Raw genomic sequence first — 24540 nt, 5'->3', positions numbered from 1 at the left:
CATTTCAGTATTGTGTATTTCTGTGCGATCAAATTTTCTTCTACAGTTGCACAGTGCAGGGATACTGAATAAACTCCTTATTGTTGGAATACTATTCTATTTACCATTTGACTTAAATCGGTTTAAAATTCAGACAACATCCAAAAGTTTTTATGCAACAGAGTACACAGGCTGTATGTTAATGTAACTGAAACATCATTATGTTGAGAGTGTTTTTTTTTATATTCAATACTGTTTTAGTATAAAGTGATAAGAGCTCCTTTTGTGAATATGGGGGTGGGGGTTGCCATTTGGAATGGTCTTTTTTCTTTTCTTTTTTTTTTTTCTTTTTTTTTTTTTTCATTTGCCTTAGCTTTTTTGGTTATTGCTTTTTTTTTTCTTTTTTCTTTTTTTTTTTTTGAAGACCATTCCATTTCTTTATTTTTTAACATCTTAAAGTCATAAGGACTTATATGCAAAGCAGTCATACACTTTATCATTAAAACCCATAGGTAAAATACGTACACAAATCCAACAAAAGGCTAGTACATAGTAAAGCCTAAGCATACTACTATGCAATATTATGAATACATAACTTTAGAGACTTCAGTTTAGTACTGTTATCTATTCATTTCTGAAAACATTCACAAAGATTTTAAATGCAAATTTTCATTCCGTATCTGGAATAGAACAAAAATTATCTATGTTATAACAACTTCTGGTCATTTGTGTTTGACCAATTCGGTAAATTACAAAGAACCCAAAGAATTCTGTAACTTTCTGTAGAACTATGTAATAAAAACATTGCATATGTTCCTAGTATGATGTCTTTAGCAATCATTTACTGAAATGTAACTCAAACATCAATCTCGCAAAACGTATAACCGACCAGCTGCTTTTTCGTCTATATCCGAATCCAACTTCATCACAAAACCCCTTTTAATACAAAGATGCAGAAGTACATTAGGTAATACTAATGCAACACAGGTGCAGTTCTAGCATTGTCATTGATCAGTTGAATCATCTTCTCCATGAACGAGATTCATTATCCTCCTCCTCTTCATCATCATCTTGAAGCAGCGAGTCATCCACCAAAGATTCTTCCTGAAACTTTAAGACAAAAATGTGATACTCTTATGTCAGAAAATGTTAAAAGATCAAAAGGCAAAATACAAATCTCTGATACTTGCAACTGAATAAATAACAATTTTTTTTAATAGGTAAACAGTAATGTGTCCAAAAAAGTGAGCTATATGTATTATATAAATATTTTAATAAATGGCAAATGAAACATTTTTTTTTCTTTTCTATAGACTTCAAAATGACCAGGACATGTGCACCTCATACTTAAATAACTCTTTCAATTCTTCAGCATATCATTCATGCCCAAGCTGCAATTTCGCATGACACTTAAGATGCTATACTGAAAACTAATGTTAGTTTTTGCACTTTAACAATAACTATGCCTGTTTTCATCCAAGAACTTAATCTACCTGTGTCACAGTATCAGAAAGATTGAATCAGAGACATTTTCATTTTGACAGCTTAATCAAGCTTAAAACTGATACAAAGGTTTAAAAGATCAGGGTGGGGAGACAGGTATTTACAGAAATTTAGACATAATACATTAACGTATTTTCAGTTGCTTTCACTTAAAACATAGTAACTCGACAGACTTCACAGAAACCTGAATATGTCAAGTTGACAGTTAAAGGCTTCAGAGAGGCAAAGTTAAAAAAAAAGAAAGATAAACAGTGAGTTGTTTTAATTTTTGTCTACATATAGATAGACACAAGAGTGTATATATAAACTATCCTGTCTCAAAACTTTTTTGATGATTGCACCTATCACAGCAATTTCTGCACTAACTTAAAGTACTAAAACACAAGGATGTCTTTCCCTAGCAAAATCTCCCAGCTGCTAGATAACAGCTTCCTTGCTTATTCTTCTTGTCCCAGTAATTGTAGTTTCTTGCTACAGAATTTCCGAATTCAAGACGAGGTGTGAAGGTTGATTTTTGAAGTTAAGGAGCCTTCTGGAGAGATGTGAGGCTCTAGGCTGGAGAAAGCCTAGAACTAAGCTTTCTCTCTTTCCAGTAGGCTGTTTTACAGGAGGGAGAAACTACTATCTTCATTACTTTTGCCTACAGAAAGTGAATTTTAACAAGCAGGTCTGTCGACACCTGACCTTTCTGTCAATGTATGCTCGGCTACTCTGAACCAGACTAAAACACAGAAGTTTTCTGAGGACTTAGCCTCTTCCTGTGGCGTCTAGATGTAAAATACGACACTGCTGTCAAAAAGGAGGAGTCCTGGGCACCACACAGTGCAGAACTCTAAGGTGCAGAAGGCTGAGTTGCAGTAGGGATGATCAAAAAGCCTGGAACAACCTCTACACAGGGGAACAACTGTAGGGACTCTCTAGCCAGGGAAAAAATGACAGGAGTCCACATGTATTAAGTGTCTCCGAGAAAGCGGAGAGAGAACGATGATTTTCTTTTTGATGCAAGAGCAGCTGAACATCAAAACTAAACACGTAGGTGGCAGGTCCCATATAAAGATACTTATTCTTGGTAGACATAGTTGAACAGTAGCATTCTCTGTTGCAGGACATTAAAGATGCTATTTAGATTCCAAAGAAACCAGACAAATTCATAAAGTAAACATCTATCAAGGACTTTCAACTACAAAGACATCACACCTCTGACTCAACAGGTCCCCGAACTGCAAACCACCGATGATTAAAAGCTTCTCTCTACTTACAGGTCTTATACTCTTCCTTGGTATCTGTTGTTGACTTCAGTAGAGTCAACCCTTTTTGCTAGGCACCCAGGTGTAGAATGTAAGGCATCTAGGAAGTCAGGTGCTTTCATAATTGAGTGGCTACTCAGCAGGTATTTTCTATAGCATCCAAGTCCAAAAGACCTACCTCGTATTTTCATAACTAGACTAGGAGCCCTGTTTCATTATAAAGAAGGTCACTCTGCTGAATGATCTAGTTCCCCTTTTTTCTTTTCTTTTAAACATCAAGGTACTTAATTTCACTCAAGTCTTAAGTCTGATATCCCTCTTTAGCACAATATTCCTCAGCTGAACTAAAATGGTAGTTTAGCCATGGAAAAATGAAGGAAACCTTTTTCATGTGTTTACAATAGCTGCTATAAAATGAAGTTAAATAAGCAGCATGATGAGTTGCAGGCGTGCAGAAACTTAAGACATTTTACATGGATAAAGAATGTATGAATCAACACATCATTTTCTTTTGGAAGACCCACATTATTTAATCTTAAAAAAAAATGAAATAAAAAAAGAAAAAGCAAGCTTACTTCTTCTTCATCAGGTTCAGCTTCTTCTGTTTCAACAGCTGACATACTAGCAACAGGCTTGTTCCATGCCAACTTTAACTCTTGTCCTTTGAAACGAGATCCATGAATTGCAGCCTAAAACAAGTTTAAATATTTTAGTTATATATTTGTCAGGGGAAAAATTAACTTCAACAATGTTTAAATGCCAGAAAGTACACCAAAAACCAGGCAAACAGCCTGCTTTTTCAAAAGAAAATCCAGGTTGTAGTATGTTCATACTGAATTACTGTCAATAGGTTAAAACAAAACAACTTCATTCACAGCACATGGAATTCACACATCCTTTCGGGAAAATTATCAAAGTATGTTTAGAAGAAAATAAGCTTTGAAAACCATAAACCATTTGGTGATGTGGGTAACCTACTGAACCTTCCTGGTTTTTAATATTATCTTGATAGGTTCTTCACCTTTCAAAGACGGACACAAAATGGTTAATGCATAACTTACTCAAAGTAGTAAGACATCCCACAAATACAAGTGATTTAATATATTAAAAAAAAAACAACACCCAAACAACTACAAAAAGCCCCTTTGTGATTACAACTTAATCTACTGGAAAATGTTCCACTTCCTGTAAAGCTGTTGTAATTGAAATGTAAAAATTTTTAACTTATGGGATATTCATGCCTTTTCTAAGTACCAGCTGCATTAAGTGGCTGCTTTGGAAATAGTATGTTCAAATTAAAGTAACATGAATGAGCATAAATCAGCGTTAGCAACATTCCGAAATAACCGTCATAGTCACAAAAGATTTATAGTACAATCTGAAAGCACAGCATAATGTGAAATGTAGAAACAATTACATGTTCAATGACATCTGAACATGAATTGTGTGATATTAAAGTCCCCAGGTATAAATTTTAAATCTGTACATATAAATTTATGATAAATTTAAAAGATTCTATGCTTATTAAAATGCAGCTCAGGAGCTTTTTGTCCATGGTCTCATCACAATGTCACACAACTAGAATTTTTAAAAGTACTTATACGTGACATTTAGGTCCAGAAACAACTTGTAATCTTTGGAAGAAATTACTACTACATAAAAATGCAACATTTTACAATAGGGAATCCTCCTCTTCCTTCCAGGCTAGAACATATAGGTCATAAAGCCTAGGCCTATTTTCATTTAAGAAGGTAAAATATTAGCTGCATTTACTTCACAACTGGCCTCAACAGAGGTTTTTAATGATTACCTTCTACAATTTCTACAATTTCTCCAATTGCCAGTCTTAAAGTCTGCTTTAGTAGTAAACACAGAAATTCCAGTGGAAATATATTTAATATATAAAGAATATCTTAAGGAAAATACAGATTTTACTATATTTGATCAAACAAAGTTTTCATAAAATTTTAATTTAAAAATGAAGGTGCAACCAGACACAAAGTCATTCAACAACTAAAAGTTTTAAAGCTAACTAGAATGTGGACATCTCACAGATCGATTCTGACCCAGCTGAAATATCCTCACTTTCCAGAGCATATTCTGAACTTCACCTTGAATACAGCTTGTGAACTCCCCCTATCCTATTTGGGAGTGATTGAAGAAAAACATACTGCTTTTCCAATGCACTGAAATGCATAATAAAAAATAAGAAGAAAAGTAGAAAAAAGTATATAATTTTGACTTCAATCTTTCCACCAAACATAACTCCCTTCTCCCCCTGCCCACGTCTGTCTTATTCTCTGCACTACCTTCTTTTTCAGGTGCTTCCTATCTGTACACTTCTATGTTTGGTTCCAAAATATTACAATTCCCTGCTTTTTGGGTACAGAAATTTAGCTAAGGCTGAAAAGATTTTCCATGCCTTGCTGATAAACAAGTATCTGTAGTAAGATACTGTCAAGAACTTTGTTGTGAATCATACTCCACCTGGGAGAAGTAAAGACTTTATCTTGACAGTTCATAAAAACAGATTATTGGTTTTGGTGATCTATTTTTATTTTCAGGGAAGCAAATTCCCTCTCAATACTTAGAATATTTCTTATGTAAACTACATTGTGAAAGAATATGAAGCTGCAAAATGAAGCACCCAATGTCAGGAAGCAGCAAAACTAAAACTCCAACCTTAGTTCAGTCCACTTGTGAGTATACTAATTATAACAGCTTTTATCTGTGAGCAGGTATTTCTTACTCTCCACAGAACTTTAGTTCACTGTTGAACTGTGTTCCTTCAACACCGTTGTAGAGTACTGGTTTTCCCTATCAGTCAGGATATACTATGTCCCATTAATTACACTTCCTTTTTAAAAGAATAATTACAATCTCCATACAGTTAGTGCTCATCACTGGTATAACTAAGAGTTTCACAAACAAAATTTTTATGCTTCCGTAAAACATCTTTGGCATGCGCATCAAATTGTTTCTCAAAATATGTAGCCATAATGATACTGTAAGTGTTCAAAACTATTGTCCCCACTGGCTTAATCTGCACTGTCAATATCAGTATTACTGTCAATCAGATCACTTGTGTCTCAAGAAAAAGCATACAAAGAGTCTGGCCAGGTATGAAAATTGTGTTCAAGTAAACTCCACAAGACACACTTTGTGCAAAAATAGAAACTTTGTGCAAAATACAAATAGAAAATGAAATCTTTGCATACAACCATACCGTAAATATGAATCCATTCTTTCCGGAGTCCCTGTTATTTTCAGGATACTCCTTCCCAACAGCGATGCAAAGATTTTAAAGAAAACAGAAGCATTTGCAGGACAACTATGTTCATTATTTTGCTCAGGTTCCCATACCGCCTACACCATGGACTGACTAAGACAGAAGTCCTGCTGAGCCAAATGTGCAAAGTCCTAATGATCCATACGTGAGGATGCTGAATTACAACATACCTCAACTCTGGATTTTAGTCTCTAAAAGTTACTTATGTAACTCTATACTTCTGTAATTCCTAAATTTCTACGAAATATGCTAAAAAAGAAAAAAAAAAAGGGAAAAAAACCCCAAACAAATCACATCACGTCAAATCACATTTACACTATCACAGGTTTTCAGACAAAGGTAAATCCAACTGATCCCAAACAAAATATACAGGCTCACTCTGCAGCATGTCAGTGAAATTTCACGAAGACTGTGAGGGTACCAAGTCTTCAGGTGAAAACAACTGGCAATTAAATACAGATAAACCAAGACATGCAGCTATCAATTCCCAAGCGTTTCCTCTTAATTCCTCTCTCACATCCTGTACTTGAGTTTGCTATAGTTTCCCAAGGATTTCAGTAAGATGCTGTTCAGACAGATTTGTTTAATCCAGAATGAAACTTTTGTGTCAGACTCCTTTTAAAATGTTTTTAAATCATTATTAGTAATAAATTTTATCAAATATAGAATTACAATGGAACTACGAAGTAGGTGAATGTTGCAGAGTATTTCCAACAAAGATCATACTCACAGCTTCAGCTTCTGCTCTTGTCTTAAAGGTAATCACCGCATGGAGAGAAGAGTCATCTATCTGGCAATCTTCAATTTCACCATATTGCTTTTAATAAATAAAAAAAAGGCTTAGTGAAATAGTTCTCCACCTCTAAAAATGCTGTCCTAAATCAAATGCCCTCAAAAACCATATAAAATTAGAACAGTGTACCTGTCACAGACTTAATGCCAACCACAGTATTTGTCTTTGCAAGGAATACAGTAGTTTTACTTGCATTTCTAAAATATAAAAGTGCTGTAGCCTCTGGATTTCCCAACTGTAAACATACAGGTATGAAGTAAAATTATGACAGAAAAAGAGGTCCTTCTGCTTCAGTACTCTCTTGATGGGGGAAAAAGGGATCTTGAGATGATTCCATTAGTCTATTATGAAACTCTTCTACAAAATATTTATTAGATGCAGAGACTGTAGAAAAAGTTTCAAAACTTAACTTGATTTTAGCATATTAAAAACCTGACCCATCTATTCCTGTAATGGTCTCTATGGTATTGCTACCTTTAATGCTGCCATCACTGTAAGCTGCAATGCGCAATGTATCTGTATAGGTGAAGTGCACTGCTGATGTGCAGAGTTGTGATATCATATCACAGAAACAGAAATACAGCTCAGTGCATTTCCATGGCATTTGAAGCAAGCTTAAAACAGCAAATGCACAACCTGCAAAATGAAATAATTAACATTTTTTCTCAGCGTTATACTACTAACACTGTGAACAGAACTGCATTTGTTGATGTTACTACTTTTTTGTTAATATTTTTGGTTTGTTAAAGATGGTAAGTTTAACACTCCCTGCAATAAAACCGAAGTATAACAAAACACTAAGTTCTGAGCAAATTTATGATCATAAACTGACACCACGCAGCAAGCTTTTAATAGTGGCAGATTCTGTCTTCATTTTTATATTCTTTGTAGTCACTAGAAGTACATAATGAGATTAAAAATATGAAAGGTGACCAGCAAATTTTACTTCAGCAACAATAAGGCAGACTAAATCACAATATAATGCTGTTGATGAAAACTAAATTTTTTCTTACACTCATCATTGAAACTGGACTCAGAAACGTCCTACAGATGAATAAGTGGATTGCATTGCTTCATTTTAAATTTACATGCTCTTAGATTTATACCAAAAATTTGTGAAGCTATTGCTCAAATGTTCAGTCCATCATACATTTCTATAGAAAGTACTTCCGTTCCCGTTAAATACACACACACATATATATACAAATACGTATAAAAGTTTCATCTGTCATTCATCTCTATAGAAAGTAATTTTCTTTCCTTTACGGGTATGATGGTTCCCTTTTTGTTCCCCTATATAGGACCGATGTGGTATATTTAAAGGGAACAAAATATATATGTACATTTTTCTATATGTGTATATATACATATATATATAGAGAGAGCGCTCCTGGAAACACGACACCTTAAAAAAAGCTGTATAATAATGGCAGTGTTTTGGTGTGGTTTTTTTTGGTTGGTTGGTTTTTGTTGGTTTTGTTGTTGTTTTTTTTTTTTTTTTATTATTTTAAAAAGACAGACAGGTTCTTGATGGCTCTTCTTCTTCTGAAAAGCTGCTTGCATGGCTGCCAGACAGGAAATATTAGGTACACTGACTGGAGTAAAATTTACTGGACTTACTGGTTCTTCGACATCTACCTTCCAGAGAGGACCACTGCAATTACATATTGAAATACCTCCCTGCCAGCCCCGGACCACCCCCACCAAAAAAAAAAAATCAAACACCAAAACACCAAAGAAACAATGGAGGGAGTAGGTAGGACATGACACAGATGAAGATTCACACAATTTATGCCACTACATATTCTTAGCATTTGTTCCACAAAATAAACAAATTTCCTTTTATTTTTTTAAATGGAGGATAAGGGGTTTTATAAGTTTGTGTTGATTTCTCACTTTATTATATTTGTAAATAAAAATTTGATAAAAAATTATGTACATCAGTTTATCATTTTTTAAACTAAAATCATAACAAAAAATATGTAGAAAAAGCTCTGACTTCTTAAGCTTACAATGATGAATAGAGAGAAACCTTTGGATGCCCTGCCAAGATCTGAATATTCTCATCTTGATTCTTAAATTCAGAAAGTTAGGCAAAAGCACTTTTTAAGATACTTCAATAAAGACAAACAGACTTCAGGCACAGAAAGTTTGGCACTGAATCAGTCTTTGTTCTTACCATCCCTTCAGTTATTTTATTTCTGTAACTAAAAATTTGTACCAATTTTACACACATCCTGAATAACTCATTACTTTATATTCCCAATTTCCCTTCTTTTTAAGAAAAAACCCCAAGTTTTGTAAATGCTATGCAGTTATAACTAGTTGAATCAATGGTGTAATTTCTTTGTTTCACCTTTTTCTGACACATTCCCTTTTTCCATATCATGTTAAAGATTCACTCCTAAATAGTATTTCCAGATTAATTGAATCAAGAGAAAACAAGTCATTCAACAGAAGAATGTCATCCACAGAACAGAAGAATTGAAATTGCCACATACCGCAAAATGAGGAAGAAGATCTTCTCTATCACTTTCTGTAAACGCAGAGATCTCTAATGCCCTAGGTCGATGATCCACAACTGCATGCACAGGAACTCCTCTGCCTCTACCCCGGCCTCGTATTCCTCTACCTCTGCTACGTGATGCACCCCGACCTCTTGCATGAACCCCTCTACCACGAACTGAAGAAAGAATCCCTCGTTTGGCAGCCTAAGATGTTTATACATAACATATTGATGTATTAAAATTCATAATCTAAATATTTAGACAAAATTAACAAACACATTCTGTTGTTTCCTAAAAGCACATCCCCAAACAAGCCTCAGAAAGAGCAGCTTTTAGGTCTTAAAATAACAAAAGGTGAACGTTAGTAACATTAAAAAGCTAATACTGTTAATTATTAACAGATCAGAAATAGGAAAAAAGAACACGGTGTTAAAAACAGATATCAAAAGAGCCCTTATCTGTGAGGGTAATTCCTCATAGGAGAAAGGAACTGCCGTAGAACATTGAAATTTCATCAACAGATTTTCTTGATGTGGTGACTAACTACTTAATTTGTTTCTTTATCTTTGTCTCTTAATATGTCTCAAAGTCCATCCAGGACTTTTATTCTGACCAGAATTAACGTAGCGTAACAGATTTTGGCCACAGGGTTGTGAAGTATGAAACAGAGGCTCTAACGAGCACCTCCAAGGACAAAGTATTTGCTAAAAATTTGGCTCTACATACACACTTACTTCCATTCCCACAATACCTGTGTATCCCTTCTAAAGAACTGGCATGTACTCTCCAAGAAAAGTCAGAAGGCCGATGACAGTATCTCTGACAGCCATTTAAAAAATAATTTGCAGAAGTTATTTTAAGTTTCAAAAAAACACTTTAAAGGATTTAATTTCAGCATTTATAATAAGAAAAAAATAATAATCTTTTCAAACCCAAATAGATCTGATGTAGGAATCAAATCTTTAATGAAATCACCGTAACAATGTTTTTTTTAATATATTCTACAATGTTTACAACTCAAGCACTGACAGTACTATTTTAATGCATGCCAGTGGTGTCATCCATGAGATCAATCTGTTATAGCTTTATTAATGAAATTATTCAGATAATTATACAATATTATATAGATCACTTTTTATTTTTTGTAAAGAGAATCCTGTGGATTTTGGTGTTTGTTTGTTTGGGTTTTTTTTTTTAAAATATTTTTAAATAGTTAAATGAATAATCCAGAAAGTTAAAGATTGTGCTGACTCAACAATTAAGCTGTATAGTGTTTGGTTTTTCTCACAGTAAAATCAGGGCCACCTGGAACACAACAGCAGGTTATGAGCCACAGAAGCAACACATGAATATTGCAGGAGTTAAAGTCACAAAGACAATGTGTGAATAAAAATTTTTCTAAAGAATTTGCAAGAATACTGAAAAATCATATCCCTCTTGTAAATTATAAAGGGATACATTTTATGCTATTCCTTGGAACATAGAGGTGTGCTTTTACTAATAACCCTGTTTTTCTCTATCTACTTTGATCAGTATTTGCTAAAGGCCTCGGAATAATCATTTAACTAGCAAAAATTAATTTTCCTGAAAAAGCTACAAATTTTTTTTTCCAACACAAAATACAAACAGATTCAATGACCAATGGAGTAGGATTAGCACACTAAACTATGGTGTAACTTCATCTTGAATGAACACCTACTTTTCTACTACTATTTTACATATTATTCAATTCACCTATTTTCTAAAATGTACTATTTATAAGCTTTCAGTACACCTATGAAGTATTATTCACCATCAGAATATATATTGTTAACATAAGCTTTTATGTCATCTCTTTTCAGTTGCCTTGCCTTACTAACAAATCTGTTTTCACAATTAGCAAAGCTGCATAACAACATAGTTTTAAAGTAAGATTTTAATGCAACTTAGCCGTACGTATGTGCACTGTGTTCATATGTAGTTATACATAAGACATGACCAAACTTCATTAACACAAGAGGGATTTAAGCAACACAGCAGCCTGCTTAACAGTAAAAAGAGATAAGATTAGCATGCAATTAAGTAGATATTACACAATCATATAGGCAAAACAGTGCAATTTAACACACAATAACAGCCACAGCATTCAGAAATTCTCAAAATAAGACACAGATATGAAGAATCTTGCACAGTTTTCTGAACTTTTTAAAAAGTACTTTAAGAAAATGCATGTTTCTATATATGGAACACTTCTGAAACATTCTATTTCCTTTTGGTAAGTCCTCCTTCTCTTGAAACCAGTGCTGTAACAATATTACTTTTGGCACTTCAGCCTTTTTGGTTAATCTCATTAAGAGGATGCTAACACTTAAGAATAAAAGATCAAGCAGTGTTTTTTTAACTCTTTTGTACCAAACACAACACCATCTACAGGCAACAATTTAAAAACACTCCACGCTTTCAAGGAAACATTGCTACCAAAAATCTACAAAATATCACGTCATCTAAACAGATACAGAATATAAATAGATTAGTAATCAAAATTAAAGACAATTCTCTACCTCACTGGAATTCAGAAACTGATTTTTTTAAAAATATTATTGCTAAATGCCTCCATTTATATGCAACTTAATATTGAACTCTGGAAAAAAATAGTTTATGATACAATGCACAAGATAATAAATATGTATGAAAATATTTGATTAAGAGTTAATTGCTACAAAAGAAGAGACAAACATACTTCCAGCTGTAGTTCTGTATATTTTCGTCTTAATTCAGTAACTTCCTCCCCAGCTTGCATCTTCTTGTATAAATCCAGTTCAGTATCTAGTAACTCTTTCTGCATCTAAGAAATTGTTACGGTAAATTATTAGTTCCACAGTTCACATGTTCTACTGAGGAAAAAAATTACCAATGAAAGCCAAGAATCTACCGCTACACTCCTATCAGCAGGCTATTTCAGCAATACTCAGCGACTTAAGGATTGGCCAGCACTGGTCTCCAGGTAAGGCAGAAATCTGCCACAGCACCTCTATCTGGAAAACAAATTTCTAGAAACTCTAAGGAAAGGGAATCTGAAAACTAGAAGCTGTAGTGAAATTTTAAGCCTAACCAAGTTGTGGCTTATTAATTCAGATCCCAGCTGTAACTGCTTACTACACCAGGTTTACACCTTGAAAAACCAACCAAGCACAAGCTTAGGAGCCTGCTTAGCAAGGTAAAACTTCAGTGTATAGTAGTATGTTTCTGAGCTTGGTGATGTCAAAGCTTTTAAACTACCACACAAAGCCAAAGCCAATGGATTTCTTTCTAAACTAGAGATACACAAAATAGAAAATGCAAAATTGTATGGTAGTGATGATGAGATAAAAAGATTCTACAAAAAAAAAACCAGTACAATCATGAATGAATACGAAATCTATAATCGGTAATGAGAAAAACCATTTAAGCTTATCACAATTACATAAGTGGTAATTCTGTTCAGACCACAAAAGAAAAAACACAGCAACAAGACCTCTGCTAACAAAAGGTTGGTCTCTGATGCACCCAGAGTTGCCTTCCAGCACACAGTACCTTAAAAAAAAATATTAGAAAGTTCAAAAATACATATGGAACCCAAAGATGTCTCTGAAACCAAATTTAGACATTTTCATTGCAACCAGTGAGGTGCACGTGCTGGTACAGGTGCAGGAAAGGGCATTACATGACCATGAAAATTTTATTTAACTTCTGTTCCAAATTGGAAGCTTTTTTTTTTTTTTTAAATGGAAAAAGCAGCAGCCAAATGTTCTGGTGACATCACAAATGAAGGATAAAATTATAGATGATTGTGAAACAGTTTTACATTTACACTTGTTGATTCAAAACCACAGCATGTAATATATTCAAAGGCTGGTTGTCAAGAGATGAAGGTTTCGCAGTTGTGACAGTTGGAAACCAAGTATCACCACTGAATGATAAAGAAGGGGCTTTTTGTTTCTTTGTTTTTTCCTGGAAGCTTTAAAAGAAAAAAAGCTGGATTATTCAACTGGCAACTTCAACCTGAACCCCTTTTAAGCCCCGTTTTCTGATTATCTACAGCAACCACAGAAGGAAATCCATTATCTCCTGTATAAAGGTTCTCAAAGGTTTCAAAATTGGGAAGCGTTTCTCTCAAATCCCACTGTGTTGCAACACATCAGTGACATGGCAAAACAAGCACTTTGGAAGTTTAATAATGGCTAGCAGTTAGAACTCACAAAGCAGCCAGTGACATGGGTGTCGTAAAGGAAGTCTCTAGATTTTTGAGGTTTATTTCTGGTGCTCTTAATGTAGACTTCTCTCTTATAGAGCTGTGCCAGGTCTCAAGAAGAAAATACCTCCTTCAAGATACACCAAGAGGCAGCAAAGGTTTCTACACTCAGGGGGGAAAAGAGTATTTTGTAATCTGTGTGAACTGGAACAAGACAAAAATAGGTAAAGATAATGGCACAGTCACATGGGCCTCATCTACTTAATGCTTCAAGTTTGCAGGGTCTTCTGAGTTGCCCAGGTTTTAAACACTAAGCAAATGCAAGAGAACCTAGAGCAAAGTCTTTCAGAAAATTGTCAAAGTTGTAAATTTTAACTGAAGGCTCTGTTAATTACTCACTTTCACAAAGGTCAGATGGGACTGATTGTTTTTTCTCTTTCAAATGTTAACAAAACAACGCTCACAGATTATACACATCTCCCTGTGAGGAAAGCTATCAATAAAATCAACTTTTCTACAGTTTGGGTATTTTGTCCATTATGAAATGAGTTTGCTTAAAATGTTTCTTCACTTTCCATATTACAAAGGAAATGGTAAATCAACTCAAGAACTTCATTAAAATTGTAATTCAAATTAACATATTGCCTCAATCACACAAGGAAGTGGGGGACCAGGCTGCCCAGCAAAGGGCGATGTGGGCAAAAGAGATCTCAAGATCAAGAAAATGGGGTTGAAGGGCAACCACCTCAAGCATACACATGCCAATCTACACAAATGAGGGAGGGCCTACAGAACAGTATCACGGGGGAAGATCTCATTTGTTTCCTGGGAAATCAGTGTCTCTCTGAAGAGTCTAATACACACAACATGTGAAACAAAGAGAGGAATTACGATGCCTGTGCGCAGTTACAGGGCTACAGTCTCACCGAGACTACAGAAACATCAAAAAACAACTGGAGTGCTACACCAGATGATGTGGTCTCTTACAGCAGGACAAGCCAGGATGGTGAGGAGCAGGAGTTGCTCTTTGACAGTGCAGTATGAATGCATGGAGCTCTGCCTGGGTACAGATGATAAGCCAGTCAAAAGTTTATAAATCAGGATTAAGATGGCAGACCAACGTGGGTGATGTCGCAGTGCGTGTGTACTACACACTGCCTGATCAGATAAAAGAAGTAGATGAGGCCTTCTTCAGGCAACTGGAAGAAAACAGGCCTCCTGTTTGAAGACCCTTGTCCTGGATAACTGCTGGAAAGGCAGATATTACTCAGCACAGGAAGGACATGGACCTGTTGGAACGGGTCCAGAGGAGGGCCATGAAGATGATCAGAGGGCTGGAGCACCTCTCCTATGAAGACAGGCTGAGAGTTGGGGTTGTTCAGCCTGCAGAACAGAAGGCTCCGGGGAGACCGTAGAGCAGCCTTTCAGTACCTAAAGGGGGCCTACAGGAGAGATGGGGAGGGACTCTTTATGAGGGAGTGTAGTGAGAGGACGAGGGGTAACAGTTTTAAACTGAAAGAGGGGAGATTTAGATTAGACGTTAGGAAGAAACTCTTTACCGTGAGGGTGGTGAGACAGTGGAACAGGTTGCCCAAAGAAGTTGTAGATACCCCTTCCATGGAAGTGTTCAAGACCAGGTTGGATGGGGCTTTCAGCAACCTGGTTCAGTAGAAGGTGTCCCTGCCCATGGCAGTGGGGTTGGAACTACAAGATCTTTAAGGTCCCTTCCAACACAAACCATTCTATGATTCTATGATGATTTTCAAGAATCACATCCTCCCAAGATTCAGAGTGTGCACTAAATAAGGCAAAGGTTGCAGAAAGCCTGCCTGGATGAACAAGGAGCTCCTAACAAAACTTAAATCCAAAACCATGGTATACAAGAGAGAAAAGCATGGTCAGACCACAGAAAGAATATAAAGAAACTGTCTGAGCATGCAGGGACTGTTTTGGAAAGCCAAAGCCCGTCTGGAGTTGAATCTGGTAAAGGGGATGAGGTACAAGAAGAATGGCTTCTGCAGGCCTATCAGCAGCAAAAGAACACTGTGCTGTGAAGAACATGGGCCAGCTGCTGAATGTGAAAGGGGACCTGACAACAAAGGACACAGGAACAGTCGAGGTACTCAATACCCTCTACTCCTTGGTCTTTACTGGAAAAACTTGCCCTCAGCAATCCCAGATACTGAGACCAGTGGGAAAGCCTGGAGCAAGGAGGACTTATCTTTGTCAAAAGAGAATCAAATTAGGAAACATTTAACCAACTGGACACACAAATACCTGTGACCCAACAGAATGCAACCATAAGTACTGAGGGAGCTCGCTGATGTCACTGCAAAACCAATCTCAACTATCTTTGAAAGGTGATGACATTTGGGGGAGGTTCTTTGGGACTGAGAAAAAGCAAACATCACTCCGATCTTCAAGAAGAGCAAGGAGATCTGGGAAACTACACAAAGATGTAGGCCACAAAGATGATTAAGGGACTGGAACAACTACTATATGAGCAGAGGCCGACAGAGCTAGCATTGTTTGACTTCAGGACGAGAAAGTGGTGGGGGGATGGGATTTCATCCACGTGTATAAATACCCAGTGTGGATGAGTAAAAACGACATCCAGACTCTTCTTAGTGGCACCTGCTGATGAACAAGATGATCCCCAGAGATCCCTTTGAACCTCAACCAGTTTTGTGTTATCAGATTATTTTCTTGTCTGCTCTAAGAATTTACTAGCCCACTCTCAGGGTAAAATAGCTGTTAACGGGTTAAAATGCTGCATTCATGATTTTGTAGTCAAGAATTTACCAAGATTTCATGATGCAACTCGGTTCTTCATTTCTATGGGTCTGGATTCTTTCCCTTGCGTGTGACAAAACCCCAAACCGCCATTATTCTTGGATGAAAGCTGTTATAACCTATTCTTCCTCCTCAAATTTATGAAGCACTGTGCTCTACCAACAGAAGATTTCTGAAAAACACGAAGCTTTAACAATCAAATGCAGCTTTGAAAATATCCCCAATTTCTAGGGCTTTTGTAGTTCAAATTCACTCTACAAATAGGTAACTTCCTTCAGACCTCTCAGAAACATTTTCTCAACAAACAACATCCACTCTCTTTCAAAAACATTGCAAAAAAAAAAAAACCAACCCTCTTCTCTCACCTCCAAAAAAAAAATAAATAATATTAATATTATAGTAGTGTCTGAATTCTGGCATGATTACTGTTAGTTCCCCCTGTAAAACACAAAAGAGTATTCCACTGCAAGTTGTTTTAATAGGTATAAAATGACTTCAAGAAATTATAATTTATGTCCATTTTCAGGTAAAAATGTGCTGCTTCAACATTTTTGTGATGGACAAATGATGTAAGAAGCTACAGTGAGTACATACAGGTCATTTCAATATTTTTGATATTTCTTTTCAAAACTGTACATCACTGTAATTTACACTGCAGTTACTTTTAATGCCTGTATTTCTATGTAAAATAAAGCAGTAGAAATGCTGTTTCAAACCGGAATCTAACGATCCATTTAAATGAAGTCTGGGTTGTAATGTTACATCAGCTTTTCAAAACAGAATTCCAAACATTAGAAGAGAAGATAAGCATTCTGAACATTTAAGAATGGAATGAAAACAGCAAGAAAAGATCAAGGCTTCTTTTCCAGTCTTCTACGAGAAAATACACTGTACAAAAAGCCCTGCTCTTTTATTAATACGCACCTCCTCGCTTGATAAAGCAAGCAAAGCTTGTAATGTATTTAGAAGAACATATCAATATCTTAAAATGTTATTTCTCAAAGTCTCGCTTAATTCTTAATCACCTTATGACCTGTTTTGGAACAAATACTTCTGTAAAAAGCAAAATGCTGATTTTTAAGAAGGTAATATGATTGCATCTTTAAGCAGTTGGGAAACTGGTTATGGCCATATATTAACAAGAATGATAGCAGAGGAGGGAAACTTCTCTCACAGGTACAACCCAAACATAGGTAGCTAGATCAAAGGAAAACTGACCAGGATAATCTTCAATCTAAAAAGATCCATATATTGAAAAATTTCGGTGACATTAAAAAAAAACCCAGAAAATATCTGTGTTGCATAACAGTAATCCTTTTGCATATGAAATACCATTGTCATGACTTCTATTGAAAATTTAAGAAAGTGATAGACTATACAGAAAAGACTGGATAAGGCAAAAGAAGTAATCATAAGATTTTTGGGGGTATTTTTTTGATTTTCCAATTTATGTAATATCTATGTAACAGTGGATACACGTTTTAGACAACAGCATGGTTTTAAAATTAACTATGTTCCTTCAAAAAGAGGGCAAAACCAATCTCGCTTCAAAGACAACTTCAAAATTAAACCAGTATGGTTCTAAATACTGATGATGTGGCTGCATATTTTTATTCTGCTGAAATAAGCACGTGAATCCATCTTACTAAAAAGCTGACCAAAACTTGAGTACCTGAGTCTTAGTTTTCATGCTTTTTAAAGGAGCCCCTCCTCCTGGTGATACACCTTTTAATTCATCCTTTAACTTCGTAATGCTATTAGTCAAAATTTCCAGGGTTTTCATGATTTCTGCTTTGTCTTCTGACTTCATGGCTTTATTCTTCTCCAGCTTTGAAATCAGCATCTATCCAATTTAAAAAAAGAATAAATCTTTTACTTAGCAACTACTATTACAGATCATTACAACTAATGGAAGAACAGAATATTGCATTTCCTTTGCCGTGATCTTCAAACAACGTATAGGGCTTTTAACAGCTTACATTAAATCAAAATCTTTGTCTAAATCTCTGATTAATTCATTTGCTAATGAATTGATATCTCCATTTTATTTGGACAGATTTGCTCAACATACTTGAATTATTTCAAAATTTTTGTATTCAAATTCTGGCCTTTTTCTCCTCCTAAGCCCGAGTGCAGTCATGCACGCTTTTCTACATCCATCTCTTCTGCTTTTGTCAAGTAGAACTCTCAGGCTTTCGCTTCTCCCAAAAAAACATATGCATGTTGCACACAAATTAGGCAATTTCAACTAAAATTGCATAAGCTTGTAGTTTAAGTGAACTAACAAGGCAAGTTAGATTAAAACTCCAAACTTAAAATAATGTGATAATACCACTCTAAGACAATACTTACTTTATAGGTCATTTTTGTAGCTTACAAATTCTGAAATATTTTTAAAAAGTGAACCAACATTTTAAGACTGAATTGCTGACTTTCTTTAATGCTAACATTTTACCTTTTGTGTTTCAATGTGCTTCTCTAAGATTTCTTGCTTCTTTTTTCTCACATCTTGTTGAAGTCGTAATGCTTCCTAGAGCGTAAAAAAACAGAAATCACAGAAAGTTTCTAGATTTTGAAAAATAATGCCAGAAGAATATACTATACCTGGCAACTATACAGTAGTAGTAACACACAATAACAGGGGAAAAACAGAAACTCAAGGTACTAATAGGCAATATTTCAAATTATATTTTGGAAAACTGCATCACCAAGTTAGTGAAGGATCTAATGATCGTTCTTAATTAGATCTGTACTGTGAAGACTTAATTATTACTTATATACACATTAACCCCTTACACAACTTCACTGAAAGCTCAAAGGCAATACAATACACTACTGCAAGAGGTACAATATAAGAGTTTAAACATGCAAGGACGATATCTCGAAATGAACTGTAAATCAAGCCCATCAATTAAAGCGCATTCTCCAGTACAGTTACAAGCAGAAAGAAGAGACATTCTGTTTTCTAAAAATAAAATGTTACCCAAAGAAAACCATCTCTTTTGCATCTGACTACTATAACTTGTAAGTGGTAAGTACTACCATTCAATCTGCTAAAAAGAGAGTCTTGACATTGCAATGGGCAAATGAAAAAGTAATTGAAACTCAAACTTGTGACATACTGCACTGAGGAGAAGCAGGATGAGATGTCACAGCTCCTACTAATGCTGCTTGAGAGCAAGCAATTGCATCTTGCTCTCAGATACATAATGTAGAAGTCTTAGATAGCAGATTCTTGCAGAAAACAATTAAGAGCTCTGATAACAACATATTTAACAGGATAAAAGGGGAGGGGCAGAAGATTATTTTGCACCTCTAGATCACCAATCAACTGGGATCAGGCTGCAAGAGGATTATCTTATACAAAGAGGGTAAATGCACAACAGCCATAAAAAAAGAAATCCTAATAACGTTTCTGTATGTCTTCCCAAATACTGACAAAATCTGCTGCATGAATTGTTAGTTTTGCAATACAGCGTGCAATCATTTTTCTGAAGGGAAAGGCAAGATAAGACAAGGGGATGAATGCTAAGAAAAACTAGGGAGACAGGAGGAAAGGAGGGAGTGAGTCCCACAAAATCATGTTTTTCCACAACTAGTATTACAATGTAATATAAGTCTCTGAAGAGAGGAAGGAGAACAAGAGCACATTAAAAAAGAGCCAATCACTTAGCACGTCTTCAGTGTCTTCTCTCAAAAAAACCCCTACAGCTCTTATGATAAGTCCATAATTTTATTAAAAGCTTTTAGCCATTTCACAGGCACTTAGTGTCTTAACTTGAAAGGTAAAGGCTTTAATTCTGAAAAACATGTTTCAGGGGACGAACGTGAAATGAAATCCCCAAATTAGAAGTGATTTCTTTAAAGTCTGGACCAATGCCACAGCTGACAAGCAGCTAAAAACTGCTATTTCAAACTATATTAGACATTACTTACAGAAGTTTACCAATAGGCTAAAATCTTTGTTTATTGGTTATACTGCTTTTAATACTTATGTTTGAATCTAACTTAGTATTGAACTCTTAATTTGTGTTTTGAAACCAGTAAGATAATCATCCTCCTACATTTAGTTTTTCTAAGCGGTAAGAATAAACCTGAAAAAGGAGCTTTACCGGTCTTTTTAGAAAATTCCAAGCAAGCTAAACTACAACTGGGGGACCTAGTCAACGACAAATGCATTTTTTTTGCATTTCCTCTGAAAAAAAAAAAAAAGAAAAAAGAAAAAAAAAGAAAAGAAAACCTAGTACTATGCAAAAAATAAAAATGGATGCAGGAGAACTATAGTTTGGGAACAATAAAATGCAGAGTCAGACAGTTCTCAGCTCTCTCAAGTGAAGAAACAATTTTGGTCACAAGTACAAAATACACTGAGAATAAAGGCCAGTCCCAGAAAGACTTAAGAGCGAACAGTAACTGTAAAATACTCCCTTCTCACTCACAATAGACAACTCATGCCTCAACATGGAGACTGCTTCCAGGAAAAAGTGTTTCACATTTTGAACTTCTATAGAGTTTTAAACCTGCTTGCACTGCCTGAACATACACTGAAAAAGTATCAGAACAATGCTGAATTTTCTTGTCCTTCGAAAAGAAACCATTACAGTGAATTTAATCTTGTAACTAGTTTCACCTTTGCTCTTGAAATGAATATACATAGTGCACTATCTCTAGTGGTCACAAGTTCCCAATCTAGGTCCATTTTATAAAGAAGCATATTTAATTTACCTGTTTTTTCTTCTGTGCTTCATTAGAGTCTAGCACGGAAGTGGAAACAACAGGCAAAGATTTCTGTGCTGCCTTCAAAGCAGCAGGGTTGTACACAGTTTTTGTCAAGCCAGTAGAAGTGGATAAAACCTATAGGAGGAAATCATTTTATTTTTTTTGCCAGTGAATTTCAATTTTTTTTTTAAACATGAATGCTTAAAAAAATATATAAGCGTCTTTTCTTTTGTCTGTTTTGATGATATGGAATATAAAAATTTGGCGTAACAATTATATTTGGAGTTGCTGAAGTTAAACAATTTTTAAAGAGGCAGCACCACATGAGATATATAAGAATTATAAATATCAGATTATAAATCCTTTCCATTGAGATTTTACAGGTACTTCCAAGTTTCAAATACATAAAATTTTATGTATTTGAGTTTAATTAAGGAAACAGAAGACTGAGATTTTCCCAAGAATAACTGAAGTTTTTCTTTTTTGTTTTGAAGTTTGAAATACAATCTTTCATGGCTGCATGAATTTTCCAAGGAAAAATTCAACACAATTTTAGAGACTAAGGTCCAAAGTAGATACAATTGCTCCTTTTCATATGCAGTTTATGCAAATTAAAGCTTGCACAATCAAGAAGTAGTAACTCTAGTACAGGGAAGTCTTCAACATCGTACAGCAAAGGAAGAGACTCCTATGTCTCTCTGTTCTCTTTCCTACACTTGCAATGAGGTATGAAAACTTCTCCATGACTTACTGAGAGCACAGCTGCCTGCTTTACAACCTCTCTAAAGTATACTATGTACATCTCCACAACATGTGAAGATTTGGACTATTCTGTTTTCTTATCACATTCCTTAAATGACATTTTGGCCACGTCAGTATTGAAAAATCCACGGCTAAGTGCTGGAGATAATATAGGCATGATCTTGTCCACCTTGTTAGCAAATCACAGCAATTATGCAATTGGTATCATTTCCAGGAGTTTAAGAACACTTTTTATATATATATATATATGTATGTGGAAAATTAAAAGATGCATGCAGAGTCTATTGGTCATCATGCACTCCATAAAATAGACACAACGCCCACCAACAGAAGAAAAAAGAAAAAAAAAAAGACAGTCAAGAAAGATTGGAAAGAAAAGATCAAGAGATCAGAAGAATTTACAACATGAACACTTTAAATAAAAGCTTTTCACTTCATTGTGCTATTTATACTATTTCTTCCCATAGTAGAGTACCTTCTAGAGTAAGCAGTACAGAGACAAGAACAACAAAAAAAAAAACCACAAAGAAAAAAAAAAATCAAAGCATGTTATGGGGTATTATAAAAGGTGATATAAAATGCTCCAAGCAGGCCATTAAAAGCGAGATGAAGGAACTTTTTTAAGTTATTAAAGCACATTAATATATGCACATCCCAATTATATAGTTCCTATTACATAGTAGGTTTAGGACAGGCTACATCACAAACAGAGGACCAAGTCAAGTCAAAAATATTGACACACTCCTTTTGCCCTGAACTGTCTTCATGGCAGAGTGAACCACGCTTCCTCATCTTTTAATATAAGGAGAGATGCCACAGCAGATGTACCTGCATCAACTAATAGAGCAGAGCAAGAAGCAACACGTTAGTGTCTTCTAAATCTCTTAATACTATTCAAGAGAAGGAATAGTGTGAATCTCTTTACAAGTTCATAAATTGCAAGTCCCTGTACAGATCTGAAAAGGCCTCACGATGACTGTTTCATCTCTTTTTCCTCCTGTTCTTTGGGAAGCATAGCTACCTGCTTTCTTACTGGAATGTTCTTGTCAAACCCTGCACCCAGTCAGAAGCAAAAATACATCTAGGACATGACATCTATGTTTTTTGACAGCTGTCAATCTTCTAATGTCTAATAGTTTATAGAGGGTTATAACTGCAAACTAAGCAAGGCATTTCCTCATAAAGGGACCGCAATAGGTAAAAACAGGTCAAACAAAGTTTCATAACCCTACTAAAAATGACAAAGGAAACTGCTGCTTCACAACCAGTCCACTGAACAGCCTACCAGCTAATCAGTATCAGTCTGTACTATAAGACGACACAGTGGAAAACCATTTTAGCATGACTTTACTCTTTGTAGAGGTGTTTCAGGATAACTCAACCCTTATACTCAAAAGTATTTCCATTCAAACTGAAGCATACTTCGTATTTGTAAAGTAAGTATACAGCATGTATGCAAAATATAGTTCAGGAATACACAGTAAGATACTTATCTGCAACTAATTTAGGGCAACAAGAACGCAACTAATCAAACCAACCACAAAACACAGGCAAGGAGACAAGATCAGTGTATTGAAGTGGACAGCTTGAAATGAGTCAGAAAGACACCCTCTACAATTAAATCTCAACAAGAAACATTGTTACCTTTGTATGCTAGGTACAGCATAGTATCTTTGGAGTGAATTTTACTTGTTAGATTCCACTAAATGCATTAACAGTCATACTGAAGGAGGTGGGGGGGAAATGCAGTGGATATTTCATTCATTTCAGGTAAAGCCAATTCCCAATCGAAAAGATATATGCCTAGGTAGAGGAATCTTGTTACCACCTAAAACCTGCTGCCTTTCTATCAAAAGTCTTCTCAAATGAATGTTGTGAACACTGGGGAAGGCTGTCCCCTAAGGTGCTAAACAGACCTGGAAACATGCATCACAAACTTTGCTACTAAAGTAAATACATCAACTCCGTCTTCTGAAAATTGCAACCACTGGGCAAAATACGCAACTCATAACCACCATTCAGATGCACCTTTCCCACCTTATGTTTCCTTGTCCTTTCTATACTTACTAATTTCCATTTTTATCTTTTCACAAGTACTGCAAATTGCAAGACCAAATGAGGGGGTAAGTGTTTAGGTTTTAAGGGACACAAAAACCCCAAATTGTTTTTATAGAAAAGCTTTCAACCCTTCTGTATGAGGCTGAAATGAGGTTGAACCTCATTCAAACAGAGTGTCAAAATTTATTTATTTTTTAAATTTATTTCTGTATTGTTCTAACAACTCGGGATCCTGGAACATATCTAGTTATTTTCATGACTGAATAAAAGGAACTACTACATTAAAACAAAAACCACGAAACAGCAGTTTCTGTCCTAACATATTTTATTCTTCTTGTAGTCCTTTCGCAATCTGCTGAGTTTTGATATATTATACTTCATAAAAATAAACTTTAACAAATAACTTTATTCATAGTTATGAAACAAACTTAGTATTGACACAAGGCGTTTTATAATAAAATTAATTCTACTGAAATTAAATGTGAGAGGAAGAGAACAAGACATTCTCTTACCTTTTCAGTTGTTGGAGTAACTGGCTTTGACACAAAACCCAGTCTATCCTTCACAGATAATTTAGTCACATTCTAAAAAAACCAGAACAAAATTACAGTTCAAATACATTTTACTTTATGAATATTTTAACCATTTCCTGTGTAATTACAAATGCTAGGAATTCAGAA

The 24540-nt window shown here is 35.2% G+C and overlaps 1 protein-coding gene across 4 annotated transcripts in view; it reads right to left on the bottom strand.

Annotated features, from left to right (window-relative positions):
• Positions 1-276: 276 nt before the first annotated feature.
• Positions 277-24540, bottom strand: part of RBM26 (RNA binding motif protein 26) — a 56035-nt gene continuing 31771 nt past the window's right edge. For 2 of the 4 annotated variants that reach the window (XM_074563359.1, XM_074563367.1), the window contains exons 14-22: positions 24373-24444; positions 21047-21175; positions 18777-18851; positions 17994-18164; positions 12038-12142; positions 9313-9522; positions 6749-6835; positions 3305-3418; positions 277-1089 (exon numbers count right to left, since the gene is read on the bottom strand). In XM_074563359.1, the coding sequence (XP_074419460.1) occupies positions 1000-1089; positions 3305-3418; positions 6749-6835; positions 9313-9522; positions 12038-12142; positions 17994-18164; positions 18777-18851; positions 21047-21175; positions 24373-24444 (1053 nt within the window). In that variant the 3' untranslated portion in view covers positions 277-999. The remainder of the gene's footprint in view (positions 1090-3304; positions 3419-6748; positions 6836-9312; positions 9523-12037; positions 12143-17993; positions 18165-18776; positions 18852-21046; positions 21176-24372; positions 24445-24540) is intronic. The other 2 variants (XM_074563377.1, XM_074563386.1) reach the window with 1 other exon arrangement.

This window comes from Larus michahellis, chromosome 1 (assembly GCF_964199755.1).
Source record: "Larus michahellis chromosome 1, bLarMic1.1, whole genome shotgun sequence".
Lineage (NCBI taxonomy): Eukaryota > Metazoa > Chordata > Aves > Charadriiformes > Laridae > Larus > Larus michahellis.
This window is presented reverse-complemented; position numbering and strand designations above follow the sequence as displayed.